Below are 15,791 nucleotides of genomic sequence, written 5' to 3' on the forward strand. Positions count from 1 at the left end.
ATTGAGATTTCTTCCCTCAAAATCTTGGGGATGTAAGCGATGAACAAGGCGAGCGGTTTCACCAGGACATTAAAGTAATGGAACACCGCTACCAGGGTTTTTGGAATGACTCAATGATGGCAGATTACTGTTGGATGTTATAGAGGGACAACCCTGAAAAATCGTACCAAAGACAGTCTAATATCAAGCACTTTTAATTTCTGCTCATATTTTGGTTTCTATTTTGCATGTGAAATTATTTTGGCTCTATAAAAACTTTTGTGGCACCCCTGCATCCAGTAACAGGTGCGGTGCTAACCCTGGGATTCCTAGAAAACCAGTTCTGGTAAATAACATTCAAACACACATATCCATGCCTTTTTTTCCCCAGACTGGGTAACAGGCTAGAGATGGATCTGATGGATGGCCACCTATTGGTCGGGACTTATCCAATCCGCTAGTCAGAAACCTGGGAGGAGGAGGGGCTAATCAGTGCAGTTGACAGGAGACAGACATCTTGTCATTTAGTCAGAAAGACAGTCAGTGGAAGTCAGTCAGAAGTCGACGCTCAGACAGTGTAAAGTGACCAATTGGGCTAAAGGAGTATGGTATTAGTACTCCCTGGACCGAGCACTGGTGGGATGCAGAGCCCTAGTTCAGGAAGATGCTTACAGCTCACCTGATAAATCTGCCCAGTGAGGGAATCATCAGGGCTTCTCACCAACATTAGTGCCTGGGGCACAGCAGCAAAGAGGGAACCCGGGAACTGGGACAGAGGTCCAACCCAAGAGGGCTTCAAGCTGCCTGCCATATGGGCCAGGACTGTGACAACAGGAGGGGACCCCAGAACGCTTCAGTCCATGGGGACCCACAGACTACAGACGGGTGCATGGAAGTAAAGTTCACCAAGTCACTACACCGGCACTGGGATCAATGGAATACTGGATTACCTGAGGCCCAGATTGGTAGAGACCAGCACCAGCTGGGTTGCAGCTACTCAAAGCCAGTGAGTAAAGCACAAGTTAAACTGTGGCCCCTGTGTTGTCTGAATACTTCCTACACCTCTGAATCACCAACTTCCACCATACTACAACCACCATCATTCTCCCTTGGGGCTTAGCTCTACTTGCGGAGGGCTATAACATCCAAGCTGCTCAATACCATCAGCCCCAGCAGTGAGAGGCTTTGCAGCGGCGGCTTTCCCCACATAGCCGCATACCACGAGTGGCATCAAGAAAAACATTTTATTTTTATTTTTCCTTTTATTCCCGTCTTTTTTTAAGCGACCCCCAGGGTCACGGAACCGGGCACCGGCCACCAGTGAAACGTCCCCATGATTCAAGGCCAGGGACCGAGTACCCCAAGGCCTTCGGGTGCGTCACTTTTGTAAGGTCAACATTTTTTTTTCTGATATGTAGATTACTGTTTTCTTAATGTCACCAGTAGATTTCCTAACCCTTATAATAATGATGCTGCTCCATGAAAATTATACGTGCTACAGGAAAATTATATATATTTTTTAAATCAGGACAAAAAGATGATTCAGAAAAGTACAAAGTCTGCGATGATTACAAAAAATATTTATTTGTAGACCTGTGTTATTATATATGGAATTAAAACACTGACCAAATTACATATAAAAGAAAACTTGGACTGGATTTTCACTAAAAATGTACACATTGTATAACAGCAAATTGCCAAATAAAATACACTTTGCTTTCGTTAGCCACCGAGTGTATAAGGAGCGCATGAATTATATAGAAACATATGAAATACAAAGAAGTATGCAAAACAATGGATATTTTAATACATTGAATAATCAAAAAACTTTAACTCCTTTACCCCCCGGCGAGTTTCCGTTTTCCGTTTTTTCCTTCCCTTTTTCCAAGAGCCATAATTTTTTTATTTTTCCATCAATATAGCCATGTGAGGGCTTGTTTTTTTGGGATGAGTTGTACACTCTTGTTTTGTTTTGTTTTCTTATTTACCATGTTAATTATATGGTAAAACTAACCTGGGATTATGATTCCCCAGATCAGTAAGAGTTCATAGATACCAAACATATATAGTTTTACTTTTATCTAAGTGGTGAAAAAAAATTCAGAATTTGTCCAAAAAAAGAAATACGCTTTTGTCGCCATTTTCCGAGACCCATAGCGTTCTCTTTTTTCGGGATCTGGGGCTCAGTGACAGCTTTTTTTTGCGTTTTGAGCTGGTGTTTTTAATTGTACCATTTTTTGCACAGATGTGATATTTTGATCTGTTATTGCATTATCAAGTGCAATATGCACCCAGAACCACGAGCAGTTCTGGGTGCATATTGCTATTCCCTGCCTAACTGTCCTTGTATACACTAGCATAGATAAAGAGATCTTTAGAAAAAGTATTCCTAAAGATCTTTTATCTTATGCTAATGAGCGCGGGGACTAGTCCTAAGGGCGCTATATCTCCTGACTAGTTCACCTTCTAAGCATGTTAGCTTGCCCACAGGGGTGTACTAACATGCTATTCAATTCAACATCACCAGCGGTGATACGCATACCTGTGTTTGCTGTGACCGCGTTTCTGAATGTCGGGCACTTTCGTTCATGCACAGTATGAAGCAGGGTGTATGTCTACCAACTTCAGAGAGAAAATCAGACAGAACCGGAGTGTTTATAGGCAAAATACAAAAGTTTTTATTGAAGTTAATTTACATCACATTTAAAAGATGAAACATACAGTTAAAAGTTAGTGCTGAAAAGAAGGGGGAAAGAACACCCATGAAAAGTGAGACTACAGGGCAAGCTCATATATCTATCAAAGGTATAGGGTTTTTTTTGGCCATACCTGCTCAAGTAGTGAGCTAAACATAAAGGAAAATATCCAGAGCCTTATGCCAAACACTTACCCATTATGATTGAGCTTTGCACCTGCGTCTCACAGTTCAGAAGGACCCAACCGACGTACGTTTCGCATAGTACATTTACAGCTTCCTCAGGGCGGGTTCACGATCTCAAATCCCAAACCGGAACTTATATATACATAAAAACATGTTCCCATTGGTTGTCCCACATGTCCGTCAAGAAGGATCGCAATATCGGCGCATGCGCCTCACGGACGAGACGTCCACTTCCGCCCAGCCCGGCAATACATAGAGGGGAGGTACCCGGAAATCCAGGTTACCATGGACGCCTGTACGTCACTACCCTCATCATAGATGCGCCGGGCAGGGCGGAGGGACGAATCGTACCCATGACGCGCACGCGCACCACGATCCCTCAGAGCATGAAAGGAAGTACTGCAGACCGATACGTATATACCGTTAACTCTGCATATACCAGTAAAGAATTAACAGGAACATGTCTCGTAACCATAGCATGGAGAGATGAAGGCATCAGATTCATATAGAGTATACACATATGTTAAACACAAAGGTAAAAGAGAGATTTGTTATAGGAAAGAATACACCGATTTCTGATTCTCTTCAATTGATGGTAGTCAGGTGTTACTTTCATATTTTCTTCCATATTTTATATCACTCTTATTCTTCCCTTTGTTCTCATATTATTATCTCCTCCTTTCATACTCAATACCATTCCATGTCTTAAGCCACACTATAGATCCTATAGGTCAGAATTGAGAAAGAATGGTTTTAGAAAACAAATAGCACAAGAATTAAAAAGGACAAACATTTAAAAATACAATTAAAAAAGATATCCTCTTAACACGGGAAAAGGTCTTATAACATAAATCATAGGAATTCAGAAAAGGAGGATTTTATTAACCTCCTATTTTCATAAAAATGGTGCAAAATTGACTGCTTCATTCAGTCCAATGGGGGCAATGGTATCTAACAGAATGATCCATCGCATTTCTTTCTGCGCCAACAATTTTTTAACATTCCCCCCTCTTATTCCTAAATGGATCACATCTATCCCTCTTGCCATAAATGTCTTCGGATCACATGAGTGAAATTGCCTAAAATGGCGAGGGATAGTTTTCAGTGTTGTAATATCGGTTGCTGTCTTTGCCGCCACAATGTCCCTCACATGCTCTCTAATCCTTATTCTTAGTTCTCTCGATGTTAAACCAATGTAGATCTTATCACAGCCACAAGTGGCGTAGTATATTACATTGGTGGTATCACATGAGATATGTTCCCTAATGGAATAAGTTTTTGTACCATCACTGGTCACAAACTCTGAGCAGCGAGAGACATTGGGGCAGGAAAGACAGCGACCACACGGGAAACAGCCATGAACCGGACCAGGTAATCCAAAAATATATTCTTTTTGTGGGGCAACATAATGGCTTTTCACCAAAATATCTCTCAAGTTTCTGCAACGCCTGGCAGTCATCATAGGCACATCTGGCAAGAATGATTTAATAGAGGGATCCGATTGGAGGACATGCCAATATTTTTTAAAAATTTGTTTCATGTCACTCCACTTCTCATTAAATGTTGAAATGAATCTGATGTTTTGAGATTCATTCTGCACTGCCCTTTTAGTTCGTCCACCTCCCTCACGCAATAACTCATCACGGGGAGCTATGTTTGCTCGTTGGTATGCCCTCTTAACACAGCGATCACTATAGCCCCTTGCCTTAAATCTCATCCTTAGATCATTTGCTTGGTCATGAAAAGAATCTTCCCGGGAACAGATCCGCTTGATCCTAAGGTACTGTCCAACCGGGATAGCCGAAATAGTTGAGTTGGTATGTGCTGAGGTGGCATGGAGCAATGAGTTCACAGACGTCGGCTTCCTGAAAACATCCGTCTGTAGAGCCATCGCCCCATCCACAGAAATTCTAATATCTAGAAAATCAATTTCACTTGCACTATGGCAAAAAGTCAATTTGATGTTATATATGTTGTCATTAAGCTGGTCCCCGAACCTCTCAAGCTCAGATGGTGTACCATGCCATATTATGAAGAGGTCATCAATGTATCTGACCCACAGCTGTGTCAAGGGGGCGGCCCATGCGCCCCCGCCTTCGAACAAGCCTCTCTCCCAGTACCCAAGAAAGAGGCCCGCGTACGAAGGCGCACAGGCCGCGCCCATGGCGGTCCCCCGCCTCTGTAGATAATATCTGTCTTTAAAGACAAACAGGTTGTGGGTCAGCACATATTCAAGAAGCTCGAGGACCAACTCGCAGACACGACTATCCCAGTTGCTGACACTCAAAAAGAATCGGACTGCCCTCAAACCATCATCATGCCGAATACACGTATATAGTGATTCGACATCAGCCACCACCAAAAGGGTCTCAGAGTCCACATGGATCCCGTCAATTCTCTTCAATACCTCAGTCGTGTCACGTACATAGGACGGAAGGGTCTCGACTAATGGTCTCAAATAGTATTCGATAAACTGGCAGATTGGACTGCACAGCCCCTCCATCCCTGACACGATAGGTCTTCCAGGTGGATTGACGGGATCCTTGTGGACCTTAGGCAGTAGATACAATGTTGGAATCTTGGGGTATCTAACAACCAGTCCATCAAAGACCCTCTTGGTTATGACCCCTTGTTCATAAGCATCATTAAGGATGAGATATAATTCAGCCGAGAATGAGACCAGCGGGGAGGAGTCCAGTTTCGTATATGTAACTTTATCCCGTAACTGCCTGTGGGCCTCCCTCTCATACATTTCAATCGGCCATATCACAACATTCCCGCCCTTATCGGCGGCCTTAAAGACCACGTCCTTCATATTTTGTAATTCGACAAGAGCCTTTCTTTGGACCACCGTAAGATTGTCATGTGCCCGGCGTGTGGAAATCCCACGCAGCTCGTCAGTGACAAGCTTAGTGAACACCTCCACCGCCGGGCACAGAGATAAGGGGGGGAAAGTCGTGGATTTAGGCATTATCTTAGAAGGAAACCCACCTGGCAGATCGGTAGATTGTTCATCTAATAGATCTTCAAGATCCTGGAGTGCTCGCCGCTCCGTCTCATCCTCGGCCGAAGAGGCAGAGGTTCTGGTATGTAGCTTCTTAAGAATGAGCTTGCGTGAAAAGAGGTGGACATCTTTTAATGCTGAAAAAAAGTTAAATGCATTACTAGGAGAGAATGTTAAGCCCTTGTTCAAAACCTGAATCTGGGCGGTGGACAAATGATGTTTAGAAAGATTGATTACCTGCAGCTCCCCACCAGTTTTATTCTTGGTTTGAGCCTGGTTCTTATTTTTAGATGGCCGCAATCGATTATTCCAATTAATTCTCCCTGTTTCATGATTACCCCTCATGGGCATGGATCCATTTCCACCAGTTGCAGTTTCCTCCCCTGAAGTACACGAAGTCATTGATCCGGATCTGGATCGATTGAATCCAGGTCTATAATAGGGGTGTGATCTCTCCTTCTTATTACGCCATCTATACATTTTATTACTCTGTTTATCTTCCAGATCTCTCTGTAATTTTTGGATCTTCCTCCCCTGTATTTCTTTACCCCAGATATCAACCTCAGTATCAAGATCCTCATTGCACTTTTTCAAAGCAGCTGGTGTCAAGTTTTTTTCCATATTGTTATAGAGTTCAATAATTTCCACCTCTAGGGTTTTAAGGGATTCCTTATCAAGATCTATCAGAAGCTCAAGAAATTGTCTCGAGCAGGTAGTGGCGGCATTCTCCCATCTATTTTTAAATACTTCATTGTCCACCACAAAGGAAGGGAATACCTGGACTCTAAGTCCTCGGGGGATTAGCCCCATTTCCACATAGCGCTGAAGAAAAGTACAATTCCACCATGTCCTCGTCTTTTTTCTCAACAATTCCTTCATTTTGTTAAAATATTCCTTGGCCCCCGTGCCAGAAGTGTCTAAAACCAAAGTGGAATCCCCCTTCAGCATATCATTAATTTGACATAGCCACGCCTCCTCGCGGGCTTTGAAATTCATGGTATTATGAGAATGTGCTGTGAATAACACAGAAAACAACAGATATGTTAAATACTTGAACAAAATGCACATCTCCATTTATATGCTCTCTTCACATAGAATTGCCACTCCATGATAGCATTAGAAAATCAGACAGAACCGGAGTGTTTATAGGCAAAATACAAAAGTTTTTATTGAAGTTAATTTACATCACATTTAAAAGATGAAACATACAGTTAAAAGTTAGTGCTGAAAAGAAGGGGGAAAGAACACCCATGAAAAGTGAGACTACAGGGCAAGCTCATATATCTATCAAAGGTATAGGGTTTTTTTTGGCCATACCTGCTCAAGTAGTGAGCTAAACATAAAGGAAAATATCCAGAGCCTTATGCCAAACACTTACCCATTATGATTGAGCTTTGCACCTGCGTCTCACAGTTCAGAAGGACCCAACCGACGTACGTTTCGCATAGTACATTTACAGCTTCCTCAGGGCGGGTTCACGATCTCAAATCCCAAACCGGAACTTATATATACATAAAAACATGTTCCCATTGGTTGTCCCACATGTCCGTCAAGAAGGATAATCATGAAACAGGGAGAATTAATTGGAATAATCGATTGCGGCCATCTAAAAATAAGAACCAGGCTCAAACCAAGAATAAAACTGGTGGGGAGCTGCAGGTAATCAATCTTTCTAAACATCATTTGTCCACCGCCCAGATTCAGGTTTTGAACAAGGGCTTAACATTCTCTCCTAGTAATGCATTTAACTTTTTTTCAGCATTAAAAGATGTCCACCTCTTTTCACGCAAGCTCATTCTTAAGAAGCTACATACCAGAACCTCTGCCTCTTCGGCCGAGGATGAGACGGAGCGGCGAGCACTCCAGGATCTTGAAGATCTATTAGATGAACAATCTACCGATCTGCCAGGTGGGTTTCCTTCTAAGATAATGCCTAAATCCACGACTTTCCCCCCCTTATCTCTGTGCCCGGCGGTGGAGGTGTTCACTAAGCTTGTCACTGACGAGCTGCGTGGGATTTCCACACGCCGGGCACATGACAATCTTACGGTGGTCCAAAGAAAGGCTCTTGTCGAATTACAAAATATGAAGGACGTGGTCTTTAAGGCCGCCGATAAGGGCGGGAATGTTGTGATATGGCCGATTGAAATGTATGAGAGGGAGGCCCACAGGCAGTTACGGGATAAAGTTACATATACGAAACTGGACTCCTCCCCGCTGGTCTCATTCTCGGCTGAATTATATCTCATCCTTAATGATGCTTATGAACAAGGGGTCATAACCAAGAGGGTCTTTGATGGACTGGTTGTTAGATACCCCAAGATTCCAACATTGTATCTACTGCCTAAGGTCCACAAGGATCCCGTCAATCCACCTGGAAGACCTATCGTGTCAGGGATGGAGGGGCTGTGCAGTCCAATCTGCCAGTTTATCGAATACTATTTGAGACCATTAGTCGAGACCCTTCCGTCCTATGTACGTGACACGACTGAGGTATTGAAGAGAATTGACGGGATCCATGTGGACTCTGAGACCCTTTTGGTGGTGGCTGATGTCGAATCACTATATACGTGTATTCGGCATGATGATGGTTTGAGGGCAGTCCGATTCTTTTTGAGTGTCAGCAACTGGGATAGTCGTGTCTGCGAGTTGGTCCTCGAGCTTCTTGAATATGTGCTGACCCACAACCTGTTTGTCTTTAAAGACAGATATTATCTACAGAGGCGGGGGACCGCCATGGGCGCGGCCTGTGCGCCTTCGTACGCGGGCCTCTTTCTTGGGTACTGGGAGAGAGGCTTGTTCGAAGGCGGGGGCGCATGGGCCGCCCCCTTGACACAGCTGTGGGTCAGATACATTGATGACCTCTTCATAATATGGCATGGTACACCATCTGAGCTTGAGAGGTTCGGGGACCAGCTTAATGACAACATATATAACATCAAATTGACTTTTTGCCATAGTGCAAGTGAAATTGATTTTCTAGATATTAGAATTTCTGTGGATGGGGCGATGGCTCTACAGACGGATGTTTTCAGGAAGCCGACGTCTGTGAACTCATTGCTCCATGCCACCTCAGCACATACCAACTCAACTATTTCGGCTATCCCGGTTGGACAGTACCTTAGGATCAAGCGGATCTGTTCCCGGGAAGATTCTTTTCATGACCAAGCAAATGATCTAAGGATGAGATTTAAGGCAAGGGGCTATAGTGATCGCTGTGTTAAGAGGGCATACCAACGAGCAAACATAGCTCCCCGTGATGAGTTATTGCGTGAGGGAGGTGGACGAACTAAAAGGGCAGTGCAGAATGAATCTCAAAACATCAGATTCATTTCAACATTTAATGAGAAGTGGAGTGACATGAAACAAATTTTTAAAAAATATTGGCATGTCCTCCAATCGGATCCCTCTATTAAATCATTCTTGCCAGATGTGCCTATGATGACTGCCAGGCGTTGCAGAAACTTGAGAGATATTTTGGTGAAAAGCCATTATGTTGCCCCACAAAAAGAATATATTTTTGGATTACCTGGTCCGGTTCATGGCTGTTTCCCGTGTGGTCGCTGTCTTTCCTGCCCCAATGTCTCTCGCTGCTCAGAGTTTGTGACCAGTGATGGTACAAAAACTTATTCCATTAGGGAACATATCTCATGTGATACCACCAATGTAATATACTACGCCACTTGTGGCTGTGATAAGATCTACATTGGTTTAACATCGAGAGAACTAAGAATAAGGATTAGAGAGCATGTGAGGGACATTGTGGCGGCAAAGACAGCAACCGATATTACAACACTGAAAACTATCCCTCGCCATTTTAGGCAATTTCACTCATGTGATCCGAAGACATTTATGGCAAGAGGGATAGATGTGATCCATTTAGGAATAAGAGGGGGGAATGTTAAAAAATTGTTGGCGCAGAAAGAAATGCGATGGATCATTCTGTTAGATACCATTGCCCCCATTGGACTGAATGAAGCAGTCAATTTTGCACCATTTTTATGAAAATAGGAGGTTAATAAAATCCTCCTTTTCTGAATTCCTATGATTTATGTTATAAGACCTTTTCCCGTGTTAAGAGGATATCTTTTTTAATTGTATTTTTAAATGTTTGTCCTTTTTAATTCTTGTGCTATTTGTTTTCTAAAACCATTCTTTCTCAATTCTGACCTATAGGATCTATAGTGTGGCTTAAGACATGGAATGGTATTGAGTATGAAAGGAGGAGATAATAATATGAGAACAAAGGGAAGAATAAGAGTGATATAAAATATGGAAGAAAATATGAAAGTAACACCTGACTACCATCAATTGAAGAGAATCAGAAATCGGTGTATTCTTTCCTATAACAAATCTCTCTTTTACCTTTGTGTTTAACATATGTGTATACTCTATATGAATCTGATGCCTTCATCTCTCCATGCTATGGTTACGAGACATGTTCCTGTTAATTCTTTACTGGTATATGCAGAGTTAACGGTATATACGTATCGGTCTGCAGTACTTCCTTTCATGCTCTGAGGGATCGTGGTGCGCGTGCGCGTCATGGGTACGATTCGTCCCTCCGCCCTGCCCGGCGCATCTATGATGAGGGTAGTGACGTACAGGCGTCCATGGTAACCTGGATTTCCGGGTACCTCCCCTCTATGTATTGCCGGGCTGGGCGGAAGTGGACGTCTCGTCCGTGAGGCGCATGCGCCGATATTGCGATCCTTCTTGACGGACATGTGGGACAACCAATGGGAACATGTTTTTATGTATATATAAGTTCCGGTTTGGGATTTGAGATCGTGAACCCGCCCTGAGGAAGCTGTAAATGTACTATGCGAAACGTACGTCGGTTGGGTCCTTCTGAACTGTGAGACGCAGGTGCAAAGCTCAATCATAATGGGTAAGTGTTTGGCATAAGGCTCTGGATATTTTCCTTTATGTTTAGCTCACTACTTGAGCAGGTATGGCCAAAAAAAACCCTATACCTTTGATAGATATATGAGCTTGCCCTGTAGTCTCACTTTTCATGGGTGTTCTTTCCCCCTTCTTTTCAGCACTAACTTTTAACTGTATGTTTCATCTTTTAAATGTGATGTAAATTAACTTCAATAAAAACTTTTGTATTTTGCCTATAAACACTCCGGTTCTGTCTGATTTTCTAATGCTATCATGGAGTGGCAATTCTATGTGAAGAGAGCATATAAATGGAGATGTGCATTTTGTTCAAGTATTTAACACAACTTCAGAGAGGTCTACTGTGCATGACTGGAAGTGTCGGGCATTCAGCGAACACAGATACGCGCGATGCTGAATTGAATAGCATGTTAGCACGCCTCTGTGTCCGGCTAACATGCTAAGAGGGTGGACTAGTCCAGGGCTATAACGCCCTCGGGACTAGTCCCCGTGCTCATTAGCATAAGATAAAAGTTCTTTAGAAATACTTTTTCTAAAGATCTGTTTATCAATGCTAGCGTATAAAGCGACAGTTAGGCAGGGATTAGCAATATACACCTAGAACTGCTCGTGGTTCTGGGTGCATATTGGACCTGACAGGTTCCCTTTAAAGCAATGTTGTAACGACCAAAAAAACTTTTTCGTTGACGTAAGGAATGTTTTTCTCGCTACCCTGTGTACCAATAACATTTATTGATTTAATATTTTGATAGATTGGGCATTTTTTAACTCAAATGTGTTTTTTTATTTCTTGTTCTATTCTCAATGAGTCAAAGGGGGTGATTTGAACTTTTATTTTTTTAAACTTTTTTAACATTTTTTTAACACTTTTTTTTACCTGTTTTACTGATTTTACTAGTCCCACTAAGAGACATTATGGCTGAATACCGCGATGGTTTGTGCTGATGAGAGTGAAAAACTGCTCTGATCAGCAGAAATGCTGTGTTTCTGTGAGTATTGGCATTCTGCCAGCATTCACAGAAATTGAGTCATCATCAAAGCTACAGGGGTCATCATCTGACCCCGCGCTATCATAATAACCATTGGCGTCCCATGATCATGTCATGGGGCCACCGATAATGGCAGGGAACAGCACGCTCCCTACTGGAGCATGTTAGATTGCTCTGTCAAAGTTTGATAGTGCAATCTAAGGGGATAACAGGTGCAGGAGGATTGCCTGTTAGATGCACATTTTGTGTGATCAAATCAGCAGACTTGTTTTGGGTTTATTCCACAGAAGCCCACGGTAACCATGGGAGGCAACCTAGGACATATATTTATTTCACAACCTAGGATGTGAATACTGTATATGAAATTGAACCATAATCCCATAAAAAACACTATAAATGCACTGAAAACACAAGAAAAAAAGTCAGTTTTGTTTTAATTATTGTCTGATTGTTTATAATAGATGACTGAGTGAGTAATGAGGGCCAGGAATATCAAGGTACTGGATACAGTCTACATGTGACCCTCACACATTTTGTATTTATCATTTCATCTTCTTTTATGAACCCAAACAATTTTAACCCTTCATTTAACTTTTTGGGTACTCGATCGAGTATCCCTGGTGCTTGAGTGCCATGTTCGAGTCCCCACCCCATATGTTTTGCGGCTGTTTTTCAGCCACTAAACATGCAAGGATTGCCTGCTAATGACATTAATGTCATAGACATGTTGGCAATAAGATCCAGTGACTCGAAGCTCGGTTCCCTCTACCCCAGAAACAGTGTAGGGAGAGCTGCTGGAGAAGGGATAGTGCATTAGTGTGATTATAGCCTTACAGTGCTTGCTTTTACAACATAAAAATATATTCTATATTCCATTCTCTAATTAATACTGCTGAGAGCTCCATTTAGTGTAGAGAGAGCTGCTGGAGAAGAAATAGTTTAAGTGATTACTGCCTTAAGGTGGCTTTACACGCTACGAGATTGCTAAAGCGATCTCGTTGGGGTCACGGAATTTGTGACGCACATCCGGCTGCTTTAGCGATGTCATTGTGTGTGACACATATGAGCGATTTTGAATCGTCGCAAAAACGTTCAAAATCGCTCATCGGTGACATGGGGGTCCTTTCCCAATCATCGTTGCCGCTGCAGTAACGATGTTGATCGTCGTTTCTGCGGCAGCACTCATCGCTATGTTTGACACCGCAGGAACGAGGAACCTCACCTTACCTGCCTCCACCGGAGGCAGGAAGGAGGTGGGCAGCATGTTCCGGCCGCTCATTTCCTCCCCTCCTTTTCTATTGGGTGGCGGTTCAGCAATGCTGCTGTGACGTCGCTGTGACGCTAAACGAACCGCCCCCTTAGAAAGCAGGCGGTTCACCGATCACAGCGACGTTGCAGAGCAGGTATGTGTTTGTGACGCTGCCGTAGCGATAATGTTCGCTACGGCAGTGATCACCACATATCGTTACAACGACGGGGCGGGTGCTATCGCGCTCGACATCGCTAGCAATTGCTAACGATGTCGTAGCGTGTAAAGAGGGCCTTAGGGTGTGTGCACATGATCAGGACCCACTGTGTCCTGTACGTAGTGGGTCCTGATCTGCAGCGCCATGAGTCTCCTCCACAGGAGACCGCAGGAAGACCACAGCTGCCCGTGCCCACGATCCACGATCAGGGTTCGGGTTCCTGCTGTCTTTCTCTCTGTTCTCCCTGCGAAGAACGCTTGCGGCTCCACAGCAATAAATTGACATGCTTGCGGCTTGGGAAGCTTACACTTTGGGTACTACCCTGTACTTAGCATGACAGGAGAGCTGTTGGTAAAAAGATAGTGTATTAACATGATTATTGCCTTACAGTCATTGCTTCTGTTGCAAAAAAAAAAAAATAAATAAAATATATATATATATATATATATATATATATATATATATTAGTGTGATGACTATTTTAAAAATTTTGCAAAACAAAAATGAAACCCCTTACATTAGAGGAACAATTGCATTCAAATGACATTAGTATCATCAAATTTGTGGAATATTCAAAAAAGTTCCCCCTCTTTTTCATTTAAAAATTTTCAAAAAAACGATTTTTCGTGTTTTAATTTTTTGAAGACTCTGGAATGATTTAGAATATTCAGGAGTAATTTAGAATAAGAATAATCTAGTGAAAAAATGACATTTTTAATTGTTACCCATTAAAAATTTATATTTAATGTTTTCTTTAAAAGTTAGATCTAGCCTTACAAACATGTGCTATAAGAATTCCATATGTTGAAAAGCTCTCCAATCTCATGCGGATGCCAACGAACTGCCAAATTCTTGGAAACTTCAGTTTTCTGTTCAACAGCGAGAAACGGCGACTGGATCGAATAAAAAATATGATGGATATAGAATTGCTCTGGAGGGAAACTCTAGACTTCCTACTTTTATCCAGTGCACTCATCAGAAAGAAACTGAATCGTCTGATTGATCTAAATGACAAAAACAAAAAGAAACCTTCTGATAAATTCACTGCAACACTTTCTCAGTTATTTGATGTCACCAACGTTAATGGAGAATGGAAAAACTCGGAGGATAAAGAGCTCTACCTGAGGCAAGTTGAGAGTGGAGGCAAGGTTCGTTATTTGACGCTCAAACAAGCTCCCTTGTAATTAATTCATCCAAGAAAATGAATCCGACTATCAATATTTCAAGCTCAAGCCAACACTTCGCAATCGCAACCCACACATGATACTGTCTCTGAATCTTTACCCGAGACTCCAAAGCCAACCTCTTCTTCCGCGTCATCTTCTCCTGAACGCACACCGAAATACAAAAGAGCAAGCACTACAACAGCGAGTTTACTGGTACTGAAAAACAACATTTCTACACATAAAGCAAATAAAGTGTTTGCAACCATTGCTGAATAAGGTCATGATGTACCGGTTCCAAGTCAGTCGGGTGTCTAGAGATGAATAATCTCAGAAGGACAGAAAATGAAAACTAAAATTTTTGAAAAACTTCAAAGCAAAGATCCCTATTGCCTCCACTTCGATGGTAAAAGAATCCAAGGGGAAGAGTATCAAGTAGTTCTGCTGAAAAATACCACAACCAAAATCAAACTCGGTATTCTGAAATGTGAGAATGGTTCTGCCACGGCTATTCACAAGGAACTACATCAGCTAATTGATGAATACGACGCTTGGGAAAATATTCGCATCACAATCTGCGACACGGCAGCAGTAAATACTGGTCGTTTGAACGGGATTGTAACGCTGATACAGGATGATGTCTTGAGAAAGGGCTTTCAGAAGCCACAATACATTGGCTGTCAACACCATGTACTCGACCTCCTACTGAAGCACGTCATGAATTTCCTTATTCCAGAGTCAACGAAGAAACCAGGACTCAATTATTTCTTCATTGACAAATTAACAGAAAACTATGCCTCACTTCAGATTGATTACCACCAAGTTGCAACAGATGATGTCAACACAGGCAAGAATCCTGGATGGCGAGATGATTTCAAGTTCTTATTTTAACTATGTCAGGCATATCGTCATTACAAAACAACATCACAATGGCCTTGAATCAGTTGGAAGAAACTCCCAAACCTGCACATGGCAAGATGGAACTCGCAAGCTATATATGCTGCTATAGCATTTTTTCTGATACCAGAGTGGCGCCGCATACTCGTATAGAATGCGACTTCATCTGCTATGAATGGGCAAATGCCTGGTTCCAGTCGCAACACTACAACGAAGTGTCCTTCAATGAACTGTTAACCTCACTCACCAAGACAAAGTGCAAGAAGGCAATTAAGTGTTTGAAGGCGCACTGGTTGGTCGAGGAGTCATTAATTGACATTCCCAGATCTAACCAAAATGCTGAACGTGCTGTAAAACTGAAGGAGGAACTACAAGCAAAATCGAAAAAAATTTGATTTTTGAATCTAAAATTCATAGGAAAAATAATTTTTCAACACTTCTTTTGTACATGTACTTATAATTAACTGTTTTATACCGTATTTGTTAAAAAACGAAGAATAAAAGTTG

The 15,791-nt window shown here is 42.3% G+C and overlaps 1 protein-coding gene across 2 annotated transcripts; it reads right to left on the reverse strand.

Annotated features, from left to right (window-relative positions):
• Positions 1–2,733: 2,733 nt before the first annotated feature.
• On the reverse strand, positions 2,734–6,907 carry LOC142245997 (uncharacterized). 2 transcript variants are annotated; one of them, XR_012724838.1, is made up of 3 exons: positions 6,102–6,907; positions 5,852–6,001; positions 2,734–3,584 (listed from the first exon to the last, which is right to left on the reverse strand). XR_012724838.1 is itself a non-coding variant. In XM_075319006.1 (2 exons), the coding sequence occupies exons 1-2, from the start codon at positions 6,858–6,860 to the stop codon at positions 3,576–3,578; spliced, it is 768 nt and encodes a 255-aa protein (XP_075175121.1). In that variant the 5' UTR covers positions 6,861–6,907; the 3' UTR covers positions 2,734–3,575. The 2 variants fall into 2 exon arrangements, 1 of the variants encoding a protein (XP_075175121.1); XM_075319006.1 differs by lacking the exon at positions 5,852–6,001.
• Between the last annotated feature and the right edge of the window lie 8,884 nt (positions 6,908–15,791).

This window comes from Anomaloglossus baeobatrachus, chromosome 7 (assembly GCF_048569485.1).
Source record: "Anomaloglossus baeobatrachus isolate aAnoBae1 chromosome 7, aAnoBae1.hap1, whole genome shotgun sequence".
NCBI classification, from domain to species: domain Eukaryota; kingdom Metazoa; phylum Chordata; class Amphibia; order Anura; family Aromobatidae; genus Anomaloglossus; species Anomaloglossus baeobatrachus.